The 20,181-nt window shown below is 41.3% G+C and overlaps 1 protein-coding gene across 1 annotated transcript; it reads right to left on the bottom strand.

Moving 5' to 3' along the window:
* Nucleotides 1-18,543: 18,543 nt before the first annotated feature.
* LOC107784126 (peroxidase 41-like) lies at nt 18,544-20,092 on the bottom strand. The gene has a single exon (XM_016605196.2). It carries the CDS (start codon nt 19,673-19,675, stop codon nt 18,698-18,700), a length of 978 nt encoding a protein of 325 aa, XP_016460682.1. The 5' UTR covers nt 19,676-20,092; the 3' UTR covers nt 18,544-18,697.
* Between the last annotated feature and the right edge of the window lie 89 nt (nt 20,093-20,181).

Raw genomic sequence — 20,181 nt, forward strand, 5'->3', positions numbered from 1 at the left:
ATTGGCGAAGTTGATATTTTGGCGATTTTTGGTTGGTAGGCGATATTTTGATATAGGGATCGGAATGGAATTTCAAGAGTTGAAATAGTTCTGTTGTGTCATTTGGGATGTGCACGCAAACTTTCAGGTCATTCAGACGTGGTTTGGTTGGGTTTTTGGTCAAAAGCGTAATTTAGAAGATTTGAATTCTTAGGCTTGAATCCGATGCGAATTTGGTGTTTTGATGTTGTTTTGAGCGTTCTGAAGGTTGGAACAAGTTTTAATGAGGTTATGGGATATGTTGGCATGTTTGGTTGAGGTCCTGAGGGCCTCGAGTGAGTTTCGGGTGATCAATCGTACCATTTCATGAAGTTTGGAATTGCAGAAATATGGTACTCAATGTTGCAGACAAATGCCCTTCACGTTCCTGAGAGGGGAGACGAGATCGCAAAGGGTTAGCTGGAGAAGTATGAGACTTTGGCCTTTGTTTTTGCGAGGGAGTCTCCGCATTCGCGAAGGTATGGGAAACGATTCATCGCATTTGCGAGGTCTGTTACGCATTCTCATAGAGGAAATTGGCCAATTGGGCTTTGAGGTGTTTTGTTCATCGCGTTCGCGGGTGAGGGAGCGTGTTCGCGAAGGGTCAAGCTAAGGAGTCATCGCGTTCGTGATAGGCATGTCGCATTCGCGTAGAGGATTTTTGGTTAAAGTCATTTTTGTGCTTCGCGAACGCGAGGCTTTGACCGCGTTCGCGAAGAAGGAATTAAGGACTGGGCAGAATGTTTAAAAACTCGTCTTGTCCATGATTTTGGGGTTTATTTCCTCCATTGTTGGTCGTTGTTGGAGCTTTTTCAAGGGGATTGAAGAGGGATTCAAGGGGAATCACTTGGAGGTAAGATTCTTGGACTTAAAACCCGATTCTAATGTGAATTCCACCTAAATAATCATGGAAATTAAGCCAAAAAAATGAAGAACTAGGGCTTGGAAATTTTGACATTTGATTGAGGATTTGAAGGACCATTTGAGGTCGGATTTCAGAATTTTTAATATGTATGAACTCGTGGGGAGATAAGGATTCTATTGATGTAAAAATTTATCGAATTTTGAGACATGGGCCCGGGGGTCGGGTTTTGGTAATTTCGGGATTTATGTTGTAAATTGATTGTTTTTTCTTGGGCTTCATTCCCTTAGCATATTTTGATGTCCTCATTCTGAGTTTGGATAGATGCAACGCGAGTGGAGGCCGATTTGAGGGGCAAAGGGGTCGCAAGCTAGAGATTTGACCGGTTCGAGGTGAGTAATGATTGTAAATGATGTTATGAGGGTATGAAACCCCGGACTTGCACATCGTTGTGCTATATTGAGGTGACATACATGCTTGATGACGAGCGTGGGGTCGTGCACTGTTGGGGATTGTGACTTAGTCCGTCCCAAATGACTATTTTACCGCGTATTTGATTGAAATCTATTTGTTATCATCATGATTTTGGCTAAACGCCATATTTGGGTCTTATGCCAACTATTTGAACCCTTCGGGGATTTTTACTGGTATTTCTTTACTGTTTTGACTTTATACTTAAACTCAGTCATGTTATATTTTACTATTTTTCATACTCAGCCATGTTTACTCTGTTTTAACACTTACATGATCTTTTAAATGATATTTTGGGATGAGAAACATGTTTTACTACTGCCCGAGTGGCTTGTGAGGATTTTTGACTAAGTAAGGTCAAGGGCCTATGTTGTGAGGAAACATTTGATACTGATTGTGAGGCCGAGGGTCTGAGATATGTACGCCACGAGGTGGCTTAATTGATATGAGGCCGAGGGCCTAGTGATGATGCTACGAGGTGGCTTGATATTGTGTTTGGGTCATAAGGGGCCCTTCCAGGAGTCTGTACACCCCTAGTGAGCGCGGGTATCCATTGTGATGTGAGATTGAACCTGAGGAGCTGGTATTGTTCTATGTGATAGCCCGAGGGGCTTGTACTATTCTAAGATATTGCCCGAGGGGCGGATTTGTTGATACTGTGCCCGAGGGGCAAACCTTTATGTGTTTATTTTTCATAATTGACTGTCCTGCTTAATAGTTGAAAAAGGCTTTTCATGAAGTTAAATTTTGAGTTAAAAGATTTTACCTATCTTTCACTGGCTTACTGTTTTAAATGGTTTTACTGCTTCATTATAGCCCGCCTTGTGTCTTACGTGATTTCATGCTTTCAGTCTTTATTTATATTTATTACTCACTGAGTTGGAGTACTCTCTTTACTTCCTGCACTCTGTGTGCAGATTCAGGCGTATCTGGTCCCTCTCCTGAGTGTTGATCATTCCGGCTCAGGCAGATCCGAGAAGTCTCTAGGTAGATGTTGGTGTTCGCAGCCCGGAGCTCTTCCCTATCTTACTTCTTTATGTTCTTGGTTTTCTGTATTAAACTCTGTAGTTTGATTTGTAGTATTCCGTTTTGTTAGATGCTCATGACTAGTGATACCTCGGTATCGGGCTGTGTTGGGTTATTTTCCACGAATTATGTTATCATCTGTTAACTTTGGATTATCTTATCATGCTTTAGATTTATTTCTTATGGTTTAACTGTTAATAATTGGGAATGGGAAGTGTCGGCTGGCCTTGTCTTCACGAGAGCTGCTATCACGACCGGGTTTGGGGTTTAGGGTCGTGACAAGTTGGTATCAGAGCCTAGGTTACATAGGTCTCACGAGTCATGAGCAAGTTTAGTAGAGTCTCGCGGATCGGTACGGAGACGTCTATATTTATCCTCGAAAGGCTGCAGAACCTTTAGGAAAAACTTCATATTCTTTAAATTCTTATCGTACGTCCTTAATTCAGCTTGAAAAGTAACTCTTTGAATTCCTTCCACATGTTTTTATGCGTGCATGAGCACTCGGTATCGGATATGCATCGATGGCTTGTGATTCCCTGATCGAGGGGCGAGATATGATCTCTGTGCGTTGATGTTGGGCCACTCTAGAGGACTCGATGCCGGATTTTTGTTTATAGCTTGAGCACTGAGCTGTTGATTTTGTGAGTGTGTGTCTCTCAATCCATATGTTCTGTATTGTCCCTATTAAGGGAGGTGATGAGTGTGATGTGACTGCGAGATGTATTCATGTGATTTGGAAGCGACGAGAAGGGTATCCTGGAGGATAGAAGGACTATTAGGTGCTCGATTTTCATCTTGATTTGAGGTATAGCCCCGAGTTAAGGGTGTGTGAAGAATCTTTCCATGTTTCCTAGTTGGGAGTATAGTGAATTTCATGTTGCGGTCTGAGTTCAGACTCAGGAAGTTTAAGTGACTGCGTAATGTTTATGATGGTGGAAGGTATACAAAAATGTTAGTTTAAGGCAAAGCAGGTAGGGTTATCTCCTGTGGATTGTCCTGAAGTTTGCGTAATCCCTCATGTCATTTATTGGAAGATCTTTGTTACCAGGGAAATATATGTTTTACAATTTGAATTTAGGTTGCTCAAGAGAGTAGGCTTGAATACTACGAGAGTGAATACGAGATTTGCAGAAGATATAAAGTACCAGATGGTCTGTGTTCCACGAGCTTATGAATGATTGAGTTTAATCTCACTATGGTATTATGGCAACAATAAAGTATATGTGTTATGAGTTAGTTGTGTATGTTTTGGTCTATGGATTCGAGCCAAGTGGGGAGTCCACTATTAATTAGTTGATTGCACGGTTATGTGCTATGTTGGTTCCAGTTTGAGGTGTGCGGGTGAATCAGTCATCGACTTTAGCACTAGTTACTTCACCACCACCCGCCCAGTCAGATAGGGGTCGCCCCAGAGAGTGGAGGTCGATCAGGTGGTGGTCAGGCCCGTTTTTATGCACTTCCGGATAGATGTTGTTATTACAGGTATTATTTTAGTCTGCCACAGAGATGACTCTGTATTATTTGATCTCAGCTCCACTTTTTCATATGTGTCATCATACTTTACTTGTTATTTGGGTACGCCCCATGAGTTTCTTGCTTCACATGTTCATGTATCTACCTTGGTGGGTGATCCTACTATTGTAGGCCGTGTGTACCAGTCGTGTGTGGTGACTATTGGGGTCTGGAGACCCGTGTGGATCTTTTATTATTGTGTATGGTGGATTTAGATGTCATTTTGGGCATGGATTGGCTATCTCCGTGTCGTGCTATTCTGGACTTTCATGCTAACACAGTCACATTGGCTATACCGGGTGTGCCACAGATTGAGTAGTAAGGTGTGACTGATTATCTTCCTAGTAGAGTGATCTCATTCTTGAAAGCACAGCATATAGTTGGGAAGGGTTGTCTTTCGTATCTAGCCTTTGCTAGGGATGTCGGTGCTGAGACACCCAGTATTGATTCTGTTCTAGTTGTGAGGGATTTTCGCGACGTGTTTCCTGCGGACCTGTCGGGCATGCCACCGGATAGGGATATTGATTTTGGTATTGCCCTGGTGTCGGGCACTCAGCCCATTTCTAATCTGACGTATCGTATGGAACCAGCGGAGTTGAAGGAATTAAAGGAGCAGCTTTAGGAACTCCTTGATAAAGGGTTCATTCGGCCTAGTGTGTCACCTTGGGGTGCGTCGGTTCTATTTGTGAAAAAGAAGGATGGCACTATGAGGATGTGCATTGATTATAGGCAATTGAACAAAGTAACAATTAATAACAAGTATCCTTTGCCTCGCATTGATGATTTATTCGACCAGCTTCAGGGAGCGAGAGTGTTCTCCAAGATTGATCTCTGTTCAGGTTATTACCAGTTGAAGATCAGGGACTCGGATATTCTTAAGACAGCTTTCAGGACCCGATATGGTCATTATGAGTTCTTGGTGATGTCTTTTGGGCTGACCAAGGCCCAGCAGCATTCATGCATTTGATGAACAGTGTGTTTCGGCCTTATCTTGACTCGTTTGTCATAGTCTTCATTGATGATATTCTGGTATATTTACATAGTCAGGAGGAGCACGCAGAGCATTTGAGAGTTGTGTTGAAGAGATTGAGAGAGGAGAAGCTTTATGCAAAATTCTCCAAGTTTGAGTTTTGGCTCAGTTTAGTGGCTTTCTTAGCGCACGTGGTGTCCAGCGAGGGTATTCAGGTTGATCCAAAGAAGATAGAGGCGGTTCAGAGTTGGCCCAGACCATCTTCAGCCACAGAGATTTGCAGCTTTCTTGGTTTGGTGGGTTATTATCACCATTTTGTTCAGGGATTCTCATATATCGCATCGCCCTTGAACAAGTTGACTCATAAGGGTGCTTCATTTGTATGGTCGGATGAGTGTGAGAAGAGCTTTCAAAAGCTCAAGACAGCTTTGACCACAGCTCCAGTGTTAGTTTTTCCATCAACTTCAGGTTCATATATTGTGTATTGTGATGCTTCGAGAGTTGGTATTGGTTGTGTATTGATGTAGTAGGGTAGAGTTATTGCTTATGCTTTTCGTCAGTTGAAGCCTCATGAGAAGAACTACCCGTTCATGATTTAGAGTTGGCTGACATAGTTCATGCGTTGAAGATTTAGAGACATTACTTGTTTGGTATGTCTAGTGAGGTGTTTACGGATCATCGTAGCCTCCAACACTTGTTCAAACAGAAGGATATCAATTTGAGACAGTGGAGTGGTTGGCGTTGCTTAAGGATTATGATATCACTATATTGTACCATCCGGGAAAGGCCAATAAGGTGGCCGATGCCTTAAGAAGAAAGACGGTGAGTATGGGGAGTTTGGCATATATTCCAGCTGGGGAGAGACCTTTTGCAGTTGATGTTCAAGCCTTGGCCAATTAGTTCATGAGGTTAGATATTTCGGAGCTTGTGTGATTTCTCGGTCTTCCTTATATGATCGCATCAGAGAGTGCCAGTATGATGATCCGCATTTGCTTGTCCTTAAGGACAGAGTTCAGCACGATGATGCCAGAGATGTGACCATTAGTGATGATGGGGTGTTGAGGATGCAGGGCCAGATTTGTGTGCCTTATATAGATGGGCTTTGGGAGTTGATTCTGGAGGAGGCCCATAGCTCGAGGTATTCCATTCATCTGGGTGCCGCGAATATGTATCAGGATTTAAGGCAGCACTATTGGTGAAGGAGAATGAAGAAAGATATTGTGGGATTTGTAGCTCAGTGTCTCAATTGTTAGAAGGTGAAATATGAGCATCAGAAACCGGGTGGCTTGCTTGGGAGAGGATCACTATGGACTTTGTAGTTGGACTTCTACGGACTTTGAAGAAGTTCGATGCTATTTGGGTGATTGTGGATTGGCTGACCAAGTCTGCGCACTTCATTCCTAGGTGTACTACCTATTCATCAGAGCGGTTGGCAGAAATCTATATCCGGGATATTATTCATTTGCATGGTGTCCTAGTTTCCATCATTTCAGATAGGGGCACTCAATTTACACCACAGTTTTAGAGGTCTGTGCAGCAAAAGTTAGGTACTCAGGTTGAGTTGAGCACAGCTTTTCACCCTCACACGGACGGGCAGTCCGAGCGCACTATTCAGATATTGGAAGACATGTTGTGTGCTTGTGTCATTGATTTTAGAGGGTCATGGGATCAGTTTCTACCGCTTGCAGAGTTTTCTTATAACAACAACTACCAATCGAGTATTCAGATGGCTCCATATGAGGCTTTGTATGGGAGGCGGTGTAGATCTCCAGTTGGTTGGTTCGAGCCCGGTGAGGCTAGGCTATTGGGGACATACTTGGTACAAGATGCTTTAGAAAAGGTGAAGGTAATTCAGGAGAGGCTTCGTACAGCGCAGTCGAAGTAGAAGAGCTATGCTGATAGGAAGGTTCGGGATGTGTCCTACATGGTTGGCGAGAAGGTTCTGTTAAAGGTTTCACCCATGAAAGGTGTTATGAGATTTGGAAAGAAAGGGAAATTGAGTCTGCGGTTCATTGGGCCTTTTGAGGTGCTTCAGAGGATTGGGGAGGTGGCTTATGAGCTTGATTTGCCACCCAGCTTATCGAGTGTGCATCCGGTATTTCATGTTTCTATGCTCCGGAAGTATATTGGGGATATGTCTCATGTTTTGGATTTCAGTGCGGTTCAGTTGGATGATGATTTGACTTATAATGTGGGGCCAGTAGCTATTTTGGGTCGTCAGGTTCGAAAGTTGAGGTCAAAGGATATAACTTCAGTGAAAGTGCAGTGGAGAGGTCGGCCCATGGAGGAGGCTACCTGGGAGACCGAGTGGAATATGTGGAGCAGATATCCTCACTTGTTTGAGGCTTCAGGTATGTTTCTTGACTCGTTCGAGGACGAAAGTTTATTTAAGTTGGGGAGGATGTGACGACCCGGCCAGTCGTCTCATGAGTTACTTCTCCATTTTCCCCCATTTCTGCTTCTTTATGCTTTGTTTATCCGTGTTATGTAATATCGGGTTGGTCGGATTGAATTCGGAATGATTTTTGTAAGGTTTGAGACACTTAGTCTCTTTTGAGGAAGCTTAAGTAGGAAAGTCAACTGGATGTTGAATTATGTGTTAGAGGACTCGGATGTGAGTTTCGTTGGTTCGGTTAGCTTTGGGAGGTGATTTGGGACTTAGGAGCATGATCGGAATGAGGTTTGGAGGTTCAAACTAGATTTAGGCTTGAATTGGCGAAGTTGATATTTTGGCGATTTCCGGTTGGTAGGCGAGATTTTGATAGAGGGGTCAGAATGGAATTCCGAGAGTTGCAATAGTTTTCTTGTGTCATTTGGGATGTGCGTACAAAATTTCAGGTCATTCGGACATGGTTTGGTTGGGTTTTTTATCAAAAGCGTAATTTAGAAGATTTTGAAAATCTTAAGCTTGAATCCGATGCGAATTTGGTGTTTCGATGTTGTTTTAAGCGTTCCGAAGTTTGGAAAAAGTTTGAATGAGGTTATGGGATATGTTGGCATGTTTGGGTGAGGTCTCGGGGCCTCGGGTGAGTTTCGGGTGGTCAATCGGACCATTTCATAAAGTTTGGAATTGCAGAAACCTACTGCTCAGTGTTGCAGACAAATGCCCTTCGGGTTCGCAAGAGGGGAGACGCGATCGCGAAGTGTTAGCTGGAGAAGGCTGAGACTTTGGCCTTCACGTTCGCGAGGGAGTCTCCGCGTTCGCGAAGGTAAGGGAAACAATTCATCGCGTTCGCGAGGTCTGTTCCGCGTTCGCATAGAGAAAATTAGCCAGCTGGGTTTTGAGGTGTTTTGTTCATCGCGTCGGGTGAGGGAGCACGTTGCGAAGGGTCAAGCTGAGGAGTCATCACGTTCGCGATGGGCGCGTTCGCATAGAGGTTTTATGGTCAAAGTCATTTTTGTGCTTCGCAAACGTGAGGTTTTGACCGCGTTCGCGAAGAAGGAATTAAGGCTTGGGTAGAATGTTTAAATACTCATCTTGTCCGATATTTTGGGGTTTATTTCCTCCATTGTTGGTCGTTGTTGGAGCTTTTTAAAGGGGATTGAAAAGGGATTCAAGGGGAATCACTTGGAGGTAAGATTCTTGGACTTAAAACTCGATTCTAATGTGAATTCCACCTAAATAACCATGGAATTAAGCCGAAAAAATGAAGAACTAGGTCTTGGAAATTTAGACCTTTGATTGAGGATTTGTAGGACCATTTGAGGTCGGATTTCAGAATTTTTGATATGTATGGACTCGTGGGGAGATAAGGAATCTATTGATGTAAAAATTTATCGAATTTTGAGACGTGGGCCCGAGGTCGGGTTTTGGTAATTTCAGGATTTATGTTGTAAATTGATTATTTTCACTTGGGCTTTATTCCCTTAGCATATTTTGACGTCCTCGTTCTGATTTTGGATAGATGTGACGCGAGTGGAGGTCGATTCAAGGGGTAAAGGCATCGCGAGCTAGAGATTTGACCGGTTCAAGGTGAGTAATGATTGTAAATGATGTTCTGAGGGTATGAAACCTGGAATTGCACATTGTTGTGCTATATTGAGGTGATGCACACGCTTGATAACGAGCCTGGAGTCGTGCACTATTAGGGATTGTAACTTAGTCTGTCCCGAATGACTATTTTACCGCGTATTTGACTGAAATCTATTTGCTATCATCATGATTTGGGATAAACGCCATATTTGGGCCTTGTGCCAACTATTTGAACCCTTCGGGGATTTTTACTGGTATTTCCTCACTATTTTGACTTTATACTTGAACTAAGTCATGTTATATTTCACTGTTTTTCGTACTCAGCCATGTTTAATCTGTTTTAACACTTACATGATCTTTTTAATTATATTTTGGGATGAGAAACATGTTTTACTACTGCCCGAGTGGCTTGTGAGGATTTTTGACTGAGTAAGGCCGAGGACTTATGTTGTGAGGAAACATTTGATACTGATTATGAGGCCGAGGGTCTGAGATATGTACGCAACTAGGTGACTTGATTGATATAAGACCGAGGGCCTAGTGATGATGCCACGAGGTGGCTTGATATTGCGCTTGGGCCGTAAGGGACCCCTCCAAGAGTCTGTGTACCCCCAATGAGTGCGGGTACCCATTGTGATGTGAGATTGAGCCCGAGGGGCTAGTATTATTCTATGTGATCACCCGAGGGGCTGGTACTGTTCTGAGATATTGCCCGAGGGGCGGATTTGTTGATACTGCACCCGAGGGGCGAACCTTTATGTGTTTATTTTTCATAATTGACTGTCAATTACCTGCTTAATTGTTGAAAAAGGCTTTTTATGAAGTTAAATTTTGAGTTAAAGGATTTTACCTATCTTTCAGTGGCTTACTATTTTAAATGGTTTTTTCTGTTTCATTATAGCACGCCTTGTGCCTTATATGATTTCCTGCTTTGAGTCTTTATTTATGATTATTACTCACTTAGTTGGAGTACTCATTTTACTCCCTGCAGCCTGTGTGCAGATTCAGGCGTATTTGGTCCCCGAATGCTGATCATTCCGGCTCAGGCGGATATGAGGAGTCTCTAGGTAGTTGTTGGCGTTCGCAGCCCGGAGCTCTTCCCTATCTTACTTGTTCATGTTCTTGGTTTTCTGTATTAAACTCTGTAGTTTGATTTGGAGTACTCTTTGTTAGATGCTCATGACTAGTGACACCCCGGTATCGGGTTGTGTTGGGTTATTTTCCGCAAATTATGCTATCATTTGTTAACTTTGGATTATCTTATCATGCTTTAGATTTATTTCTTATGGTTTAACTGTTAATAATTGGGAATGGGAATTGTCGTTTGTCCTTGTCTTAACGAGAGGCGCCATCACGGCCGGGTTTGGGGTTTAGGGTCGTGACACTTGAAAAAGGTTTCATTAGACCTAGTGTCTCGCCTTGGGATACACCGGTGTTGTTTATCAAGAAGAATGACAGATCGATGAGAATGTGTATAGATTACCGGCAGTTGAACAAGGTTACAATCAAGAATAAGTATCCTTTATCGAGGATTGATGATTTGTTTGATCAGCTTTAGGGTGCCAAGGTATTTTCGAAGATTGACTTGAGATCTGGCTACCATCAGTTGAGGATTAGGGCATCTGATGTCCCTAAGATAGCTTTCTGCACTCGATATGGCCATTATGAGTTCTTGGTGATGTCATTCGGATTGACAAATTCCCCAGTAGCTTTTATGGATTTGATGAACTGAGTGTTCAGTCCTTACTTGGATTCATTCGTGATAATCTTCATTGATGATATTTTGATCTATTCCCGTAGTCGGGAGGAGCATGAGCAGCATCTGAGAGTGGTTCTTCAGACTTTAAGAGACAGTCAGTTGTATGCCAAGTTTTCGAAGTGCGAGTTTTGGTTGAGTTCAGTTGCATTCATGGGTCATGTTGTATCAGCAGAGGGTATTCAGGTTGATCCGAAGAAGATAGAGGCAGTCAAGAACTAGCCTAGACCCACATCAGCTTCAGAGATCTGGAGTTTCTTGGGTTTGGCAGGCTATTATCGTCGGTTTGTGGAGGGGTTTTCATCTATCATAGCCCCGATAACCAGGTTGACCCAAAACGGTTCCCAGTTTAGGTGGTCAAACAAGTGTGAGGCGAGCTTTCAGACTCAAGACAGCTTTGACTACGGCATCGATGTTGGTTTTGCCTACGGGTTCAGGGCCATATACAGTGTATTGTGATGCATCTCGTATTGGACCTCGTGCGGTGTTGATGCAGGATGGCAAGGTCATTTCTTATGCTTCGCGTCAGATAAAGATTCATGAGAAGAACTATCCAGTCTATGATTTGGAGTTAGTAGCCATATTTCACGTATTGAAGATTTGGAGGCATTATCTGTATGGCGTGGCATGTGAGGTGTTCACGGATCACAAGAGTATTCAGTATTTTTTCAAGAAGAAGGAGCTAAATTTGAGGCAGAGAAGGTGGTTGGAGCTATTAAAGGACTATGATATCACCATCTTATATCAGCCGGAAAAGGCCAATGTGGTGGCCGATGCTTTGAGTAGGAAATCAGTCAATATGGGCAGTCTTGTGTATATTCCAGTCGGGGAGAGACCGCTTGTTTTGGATGTTCAGGCTTTGGCCAATCAGTCTATGAGGTTGGATATTTCTGAGCCCAGCAGTGTGTTAGCTTGCACAGTCGCTCGTTCTTCATTATTGGAGAGTATCCGGAATCGGCAGTATGATGATCCTCATTTGTGTGTCCTTAGAGACACGGTGCAGCACGGAGATGCCAAGCAAGTTACATTGGGAGATGATGGAGTTTTGAGGGTGTAGGGTCGAGTTTGTGTGCCTAATGTGGATGGGATCCGGGAGTTGATTTTAGAGGAGGCCCATAGTTCCCGGTACTCTATTTATCCAGGCACCGCTAAGATGTATCAGGATTTAAGGCAACATTATTGGTGGAGGAGGATAAAGAAGGATATCGTTGCATATGTGGCTCGGTGTTTGAATTGTCAATAGGTAAAGTACAAGCATCAGAGGCCTGATAGTTTGTTTTAGAGGATTGAGCTTCCCGAGTGGAAGGGGGAGCGGATCACTATGGATTTCGTTGTTGGACTCCCACAGACTCAGAGGAAGTTTGATGCAATGTGGGTTATTGTTGATAGGCTGACCAAGTCAGCGTATTTTATTCCTGTGGCAGTCTCCTATTCTTCCGAGAGGTTAGCTGAGATCTATATCTGGGAGATTTTTCGTCTTCATGGTGTGCCCGTATCTATCATTTCAGACCGAGGTACGTAGTTTACCTCACGTTTCTGGAGGGCAGTTTAGTGAGAGTTGGGCACATAGGTTGAGTTGAGCACAGCATTTCATCCTCAGACAGACGGGCAGTCCGAGCGTACTATTCAGATTTTGGAGGATATGCTACGAGCTTGTGTCATTGACTTTGGAGGCTCGTGGGATTATTTTTTGCCTTTAGCAGAGTTTGCCTACAACAACAGCTACCAGTTAAGCATCCAGATGGCTCCTTATGAGGCTTTATATCGTAAGCGGTGTCGATCGCCGGTTGGATGGTTTGAGCTTGGAGAAGCTCGATTGTTGGGTACGGATCTTGTACAAGATGCCTTGGACAAGGTAAGGATTATTCAGGATAGGCTTCGTACAGCTTAGTCCAGGCATAAGAGTTATGCCGACCTTAAGGTTCGTGATTTGGCATTCATGGTCGGTGCGCGGGTATTGCTTCGGGTGTTGCCTATGAAGGGCGTGATGATATTTGGGAAGAAAGGCAAGCTTAGCCCGAGGTCCATTGGCTCGTTTGAGATTATCGATCGAGTGGGAGAGGTGGCTTACAGACTTGCGTCGCCGCCGAGCTTATCAGTCGTGCATCCAGTGTTTCATGTGTCCATGCTTCAAAAGTATTACGGCGATCCATCCCACGTGTTAGATTTCAGCAATGTCCAGTTGAACAAGGATTGTCCTATGAGGAGGAGCCGTTAACTATTCTAGACCGGCAAGTTTGTTAGTTGAGATCGAAGAGTTTTCCTTTTGTTCGTGTTCAGTAGAGAGGTCAGCCTGTTGAGACATCAACCTGGGAGTCCGAGTCTGATATGTAGAGCCGTTATCCCCATCTTTTCCCCAACTCAGGTACTTTCTTCTTATGTCCGTTCGAGGACGAACGATTGTTTTAAAGGTGGAGAATGTGATGACCCAAAAGGTCATAACTTGTTTTAGAAATAAATTCTGTGTTGTGAGGTCTTAAAACCTCTTTTTGTCTTACCTCGATTTGCGCGCATAGTCCGGGCACGTAGTCAGAAAGACATTATGTGAAAATATGTGAAAAGTGATAAAAAGTGCCTTTAAAATGAATTTAAGTTGACTTCGGTCAACATTTTGGTAAACGGACCCGGGCCCGTGATTTGACGATCCCGGAGTGTCCGTAGGAAAATATGGGACTTGGGTCAATGCCCGAAATAGAATTCCAAGGTCCCAAGCCCGAGAAATGAATTTTTAAAGAAAATTATTTTCTGGAATATATATGAGTTTTTAGAAATGAAAAATATTTGGAAGTTGACGGTATCGGGCCAATATTTTGGTTTCAGAGCCCAATACAGGTCTTATATGTGATTTAAGTCGAGCATGTAAAATTTGGTAAGAAACGGTAGTCATTTGATGTGATTCGGATCTGTAGTTATGAAAATTGATACTTTGAAAGTTCATGAGATTTCCTTTGATTTTGGTGGTAAATTCATGGTTATTGATGTTATTTTGAGGATTTGATTGCACGAGCAAGTCCGTATGATATTTTTAGGTTGGTGTACATGTTTGGTTTGGAGCCCCGAGGGCTCGGGTGAGTTTTGGATAGGCCGCGGAGTAAAATCTAACTTAGGAAAACTGCTGATATTTTTCAGACCTACAGGCTTCGCAATTGCGAGCTGGCAATTGTGATAAACCCATCTCATTTGCGAAGACTGGCTGGAAAGGGAACTTTCGCAATTGTGAAGCTTATGTCGCAATTGCGACCTTAGCAGGTTTTGTATTTGCGAACGATAGTTCGCATTTGCGAAGAAGACAGAATTGGGCATACTTCACAATTGCGAAGCCTTTGCTGTATCATCACAATTGCGATATCTGCGACCTGCAAATTCATAATTTAGCCGAAAATCTTTCATTTTTCAAACCCTTTCAAAACCAAAACACTCTTGGGCGATTTTTCAAAGACAACTTCTCTTCCAAATCAATTGTAAGTCATTTCTAACTCGTTTTCTTCAATCTTTAATATCTTTTCACGTGATTTCAACTCAAAATCAATGATTTTCATGGGAAAAATTGGGTGTTTTGGGTAGAACCTAAGTTTTTCAAATTTTAGTGATTTGGACTTCGATTTGAGGTCCAATTTCAAAATAAATTATATATTTGGGTTCGTGGGGGAATGGGTAATCTGGTTTTGGTTCGAACCTCGGGTTTTGACCATGTGGGCCCGGGGGCAATTTTTGATTTTTTGGGAAAAACTTTAGAAAATCTATTTTCATGCATTGGAGTTGAATCATTTAGCATTTATTGATATAGTTAAGTAACTTGTGGCTAGATACGAGCGAATTGGTGGTGGAATCAAGAGGTAAAGCGATAGTTGAGGCTTGAATTGTGTTCGTGGCATCGAGGTAAGTGTTTGGTCTAACCTTAGCTTGAGGGATTAGGAGTCGGGTCCTATTTGCTATGTGCTACTTGTTGAGTACGACGTATAGGCATGGTGACGAGTATCTATACGTCATTGTCAAGCATGCCCGTGAGTCTTAAATTGAAGTCGTTATGTTCTTAATAAGTACTACAAATGCCTAAGTTGTTGATTCTCTGTGTTGGGCAAGAATTATGATTATTATCGTGGAAATTGCTTATGGTTGAGTGTTGGTGATAGATGAGGTTCTTTTTGTGAAGTTAAATGTTGGAACAAGTTTGGTTATAGCTGATTCCCTTGCCGGGACGTATGAACTTCTTATTGTCGTTTCCCTTGCCGGGATATTGTTTTTCCCTTATTGTTCCCTTGCCGGGACATTGTTGTCTCCTTATTGTTCCCTTGTTGGGACTCTTTTGTGATTGGTGTTGAATTGTATATTGGGATCGGGTTGCATGCCGCAACAATATTATATTTGGATTGGGTTGCACGCCGCAACAATATTATATTTGAATCGGGTTGTACGCCGTATATTATATTTGGATCGGGTTGCATACCACAACAATATTATATTTGGATCGGGTTTCACGCCGCAACAGTGATATATGATATAGATCGGGTTGCATGCCGCAATAGTGTTTTTATGATTCGGATCGGGTTGTGTGCCGCAACAGTAAAGAATAAAAGTAGATATTGATTTGTTACTATTTCCTTATTCTTTCTGCTATGAATTTTAAATTGTCCTTTATGTTTTTCTCCTGAGTTACTGTTGGTAAATGATATCCCCCACAACATGTCTCCTTCCCATCTTTAACTGCTAGTTTCCTTTATTATTACTTGCTACGTATATATGCTTTAACTGCACAGGTTTGTTTGGTAGTCTGGTTCTAGCCTCGTTACTACTTCGCCGAGGTTAGTCTAGGCATTTACCAGCACATGGGGTCGGTTGTGTTGATACTACACTCTGCACTGTGTGCAGATCCCGGAGCAGCAGCATTCGGACCTTAGCTTGGGTGGTTGCCTTCAGTCCATACGGAGATCGAAGGTAGTCCTGCAGGCCCTGGCGTCTCTCTCTATCTTTTCTTCCTGTTTCACTTATGTAATTCAGAAACAGTATTGCATTTATTTTTCGGACCTTGTTTGTAGAATTCTTAGACCGCCTAAGGAGTTGTGACACCAGTCTTGGGTAGTTTTGATTAAGAAATCATGTTGGAATTATTTAAATGGTTTAATTGTTTCTTCCGCTTGTTTTAAATTTTCGTTGTTTATAAACAGTTGATTTACATTGTTAAAGAATTAAAATGGGAAAAAGGTAATTTGTTTAAATGGTCGGCTTGCCTAGCTTTCACTAGTAGGTGCCATCACGACTCATGAGGGTGGGGAAATCCGGGTCGTGACAGAATTGATAAAGGTTTAATGCACATTAGCATTTATATGCACAATGCATCAAATTAATAACATAAACTCATGAAAAAAAAGGAAAATGCATAAGTACCTCCCTGACCTATACCCGGATTTTCAACTACACACTTTTTCTTTGCGAGAATCCTATTATCCCCCTAAACTTATTTTAAATGGAATTATTTGCATCCTTAACGCTGACGTGGCAGAGTGTGTGTATTTCACTCTCCCAAAGGAGAGTGAGAAGCAAGAAAAACGATTTTCAAATTATTTTTTATTCTTTTTTACCATTTTTTCTTACTTTATTTTTTCCTTTTCCTTTTTCTTTGTTTTTTTCTTTTACTTTTTTCGTTTCTTCTCTAATTCCGGCAGATATTGATTCACCGGCGACTTTGTCTAACCGTTTTTCTTCCATTTTTTCTTTTCACACACAAATTAAACTCTCAAAAAGATCTATTGATAAGCAAAGCAAAATACACTCAGCTTATATTCGTTTTTATTTCTTTTGCTCTTCCCCCCACACATAAATTACACTTTCAAGAAAAATTTATATATATATAAAACAAAACATACTTAGATCGGGATAAAAATCTGTCGCCGGAAAAAATGGTGTTCGTGAAATTCCGACAACCACCATTTTGTGCCGCCTGTAACAGAAACAAAAAGAAAGAGAATGAAATAACAAAAAAAAATGAGAATAATAAGAAATAATAAAAAAGGATAAGAAAAAGAAGAAAGAATAAAAAAAGTATTAAAATACATGTGGGGGCGTGTGTAGCTCACCACTTGCCAAGAGTTTGGTTGTCAGCGTTAAGGGTTCAAATAATTACATTTAAAATAAGTTTAGGGGGTAATAGGATTCCCGCAAAGAAAAAGTGTGTAGTTGAAAATCCGAGTATAAGTCAGGAGTACTTATGCATTTTCCCAAAAAAAAGCTTAAATTTCATTCTATTGGAGATGTTATATTATTCACATCAAACATTAAAAAAAAAAAAAAACTTAATGAAAGAAGCTACCCAAAAACTTTTGAATACTTGAAGAAAGAAAATAAATTTATTGGCTGGCGAACAAGAAATATTTTTTTAATTATATAATCATTAATATAGGTACACAAGCAAAGCGCATGACTTAAAACTATAATTTGCACAAACACTACAAAAAGAAAGACTACTCCAAAATATTGTTTTACAACAAGTAAATACTGAAACAAATCGGAGGAAAAATTACTAAAGTGGATCTATAAACCAGACGTGACGTGATTAACATTTAGTATTTGTAAGAACTCGCAAATTTCTGTTAAGTTTTATTTTAACGCAAAACTGTTTTGAATATTATTTATGTTATTCTTAAGAAGTTAGTTATATTATTGATATTTGTGCGTACCTAAAACTAGTTATTATACCAATAATACGTAGTCATTTCCATAAAAGATAGGAAAACAAACATGATAAGAAAATATAAACATATTCGTAACCGACGATGTAATCACAATTCCCTTGGGAGTGGGATCAATTTGACATCATTGAACCTTAATTGAGTTTAATTAGGATTCTCTGTAGGTTTCGACCGCATCCTTGTCTTTGGTTTTCTTCTATTCTATATAAGAGGCTAATCATGAACCAACCAACAAAGTGTTAGTAGTAACCTTCGACCTAGTTTTGCAGACGAAGCATAATGGCCGCATCACCTGCATTAGGAAGATTTGTGGAGAGTAGGCAAATACGTTCAGGAGGATGTTGATACGTCTCAATGTTTAAACACAACCCGAATTACGATTATGCGAACGACAGCGATGAGGAGCTTTTGCCCGACGGCGCTTTGCTGGAGCATCGCCCCCTATTTGGTCCAGTTACTACAGCCAGATTGAGCAAAGCAATGGTTTTTATATTTATGACTATCCCGGTATGTCTAGCCTGGCTGGAATAGTACCATACCCGGAGTTCAATGAAGAGGCTGAACTACTGTCTGAACTTGCTAACCGTGCTATTCAGGAATATATAATGAGAAAGAATGCAATGTTTTTAAGTACAGGTTGTTGAAGATTGAGAAAGTGAACACACAACTGACCGGATACCATGAATATTTCATGACTGTTAAGCTCTTAAATCTCACCCCTGCTACTCCTATCGAGACTTTTCAAATACATGCTGCGAAACGTGTCTTTAATAATGATAAGTTTATTCTCGGTTGCCGGCCAAAAGAAGAGGCAGTTGATGGCTGAATGGAGACGCAAGTTTCACCACAGAAAATTAAGGAGAAGCCACTTGGACTATAGTTTTTAAAGTTATGATTTTGAGATTTCCGTCGTTTGTAATTTTAAGCGTTTTACTTTGATATGTGATCTGACAGGCCTCTATGTTTATCGAAGTTTCTGATTATATTATGCGTTCAACTATAATTTTCTAAATTTAATCGTAGTCTAATTGACGAGCTATCGTAGTCTAATTGACGAGCTATCGTATTTGCATACTTATTGTCTACCTCGCTCACCCAAAAAAATGAGTGCGATAAGAGGTGTTAAACTTTAATTATATTTCTTAAATGAGTTCTAGTTTAGTTGTCGCAATATGTTTTTCACTTGAACAAAACAATTGACCAGATTTTCAACCGGAAAGCAAGGATGTCATCCCCTTACTCAATATCCTGGAAAATTTTCAAGAAATATCTTATCAAATAATCTCAGTTGATCTTTAATAAGTATTCAATTATCTTTGATTATCATATACAAAAACATATGCCCATCAACATCATTATCATCAGGTTATGTTGATTCAAACCCAATCAAGAACTCATAATATATCCTTTGTCTTGTCTTTTTTCACATCTGAGCAGTATTAACTGCATCACATCTCCTCCTCACCTCTCCTTCATTGCCAATTTTAACTTGATAAATATTAAGCTTCTCCATGGCATGAGCAAAATCTATAGAGAAAACCTGGCTATCATTTGCATATTTCTCAACAAATGGCCTTGTCCTTGGATCACTCAAAAGCAATTGATCAGAACCAACAACTCCTAAACCCTTCATCAAATTCTTGAAAAACATGTTATCAAAAGTGCCAGGGGTTATCACATCTAGGAAGGCTGCCATATCAGTGTTAGTCGTATAATTCGCGCACATTCCTCTCAATCTTTCTGCCAATTTGGGATTCATTGTTGGGTCAGGAGTGCCAAAAATTCGATTAGCAAACTCCTTGCAATGAACAAAGCCAATAGTATGTCCACCTCCAACTAATGCAACCATTTCTTGGATGTTGAAACCTAGACCTTGGAATTTTTTGATCATTTGATCTATTGTTTCATTTGCACGGGGTAATTTTCCTTCTACACTTGAAGCTTGGGAAACAAGGCTGTCTTTTCGGCCTAGAGGTACTTTATAGTGAGGTCCACCAGTCATAACAACAAGATTCCTTGTAGTTGTGGCAAGAATATCTGCACAAGATACAGTGCCAGGGCATGCAAGCTCAAGGCCGGTCTTGATACGTGAAATGAGATCGAAACCATCACCTGCAAGGGAGTGGTTGATGTCATGCTCGAGCTCGGCTTTGGTGAAGGCTGTTGGCTTGATAAGGACAGAGGCATCACAACCATCCACAACACAGTCATGGAAAAAGAGACGTAGGGTAGCAGCCGCGGTGACAGGGAACTGCTGTTGCTTTTGGAGGACAACATCCCTAACAATTTCATCAAATTTAGGACATGTTTTGGCATAGTAGTCCAAAGTGAGGGTTGATTGGGTGAATGGAATGGAAGTAAATGATAAAAACAAGTGGAGGAGAATCCATGGCAAAGCCATGGTTGATTGAAAAAAAAAAACTGCTCCCTCTCAAAAGGGGGAGAGAAAAGCTGGACCAACTTGATACGAGAAAAGTAAAGAATGCTAAGAAGAAGAAAGAAGGTGAAAGTGGAGAAGAATGGGGAATGTTGTGGTAAAGAGAGGTCTTAGGGAAAGGACGACTCCATTTTCATTCATGGGATTCTGTGCTGATAATTTTCCATGGCTGGATTTCAGCTGAACATGAAATGCGGTTGGCCACATTTTTTTTTTTTTTTTTTTTTTACGCGATGCGTGACGCCCAGGAAGACGTGCCCTCGGCCACTTGATTTGAATGGTGTAATACCTTTTGTTTCATTTTATTTAAACTTAAACCAGTTTTTAAAGGTGCATACATTTTTATTCTATTTTGGTGATATCACACGCTTGTCCGTGAAAACATTTTGATTGCATCTTGACTCTTTTACAGAGTATACCTGCATTTTCTCACAAGTATCTAGTAACTTGCCCACCAAAATGTAGGCAAA

This window comes from Nicotiana tabacum, chromosome 8 (genome assembly GCF_000715075.1).
Source record: "Nicotiana tabacum cultivar K326 chromosome 8, ASM71507v2, whole genome shotgun sequence".
Taxonomy (NCBI): Eukaryota; Viridiplantae; Streptophyta; class Magnoliopsida; order Solanales; family Solanaceae; genus Nicotiana; species Nicotiana tabacum.

What these genes read in the sequence shown, in the direction of transcription:
- LOC107784126 (XM_016605196.2), bottom strand. Translation starts at nt 19,675, where the DNA reads ATGGCTTTGCCATGGATTCTCCTCCACTTGTTTTTATCATTTACTTCC.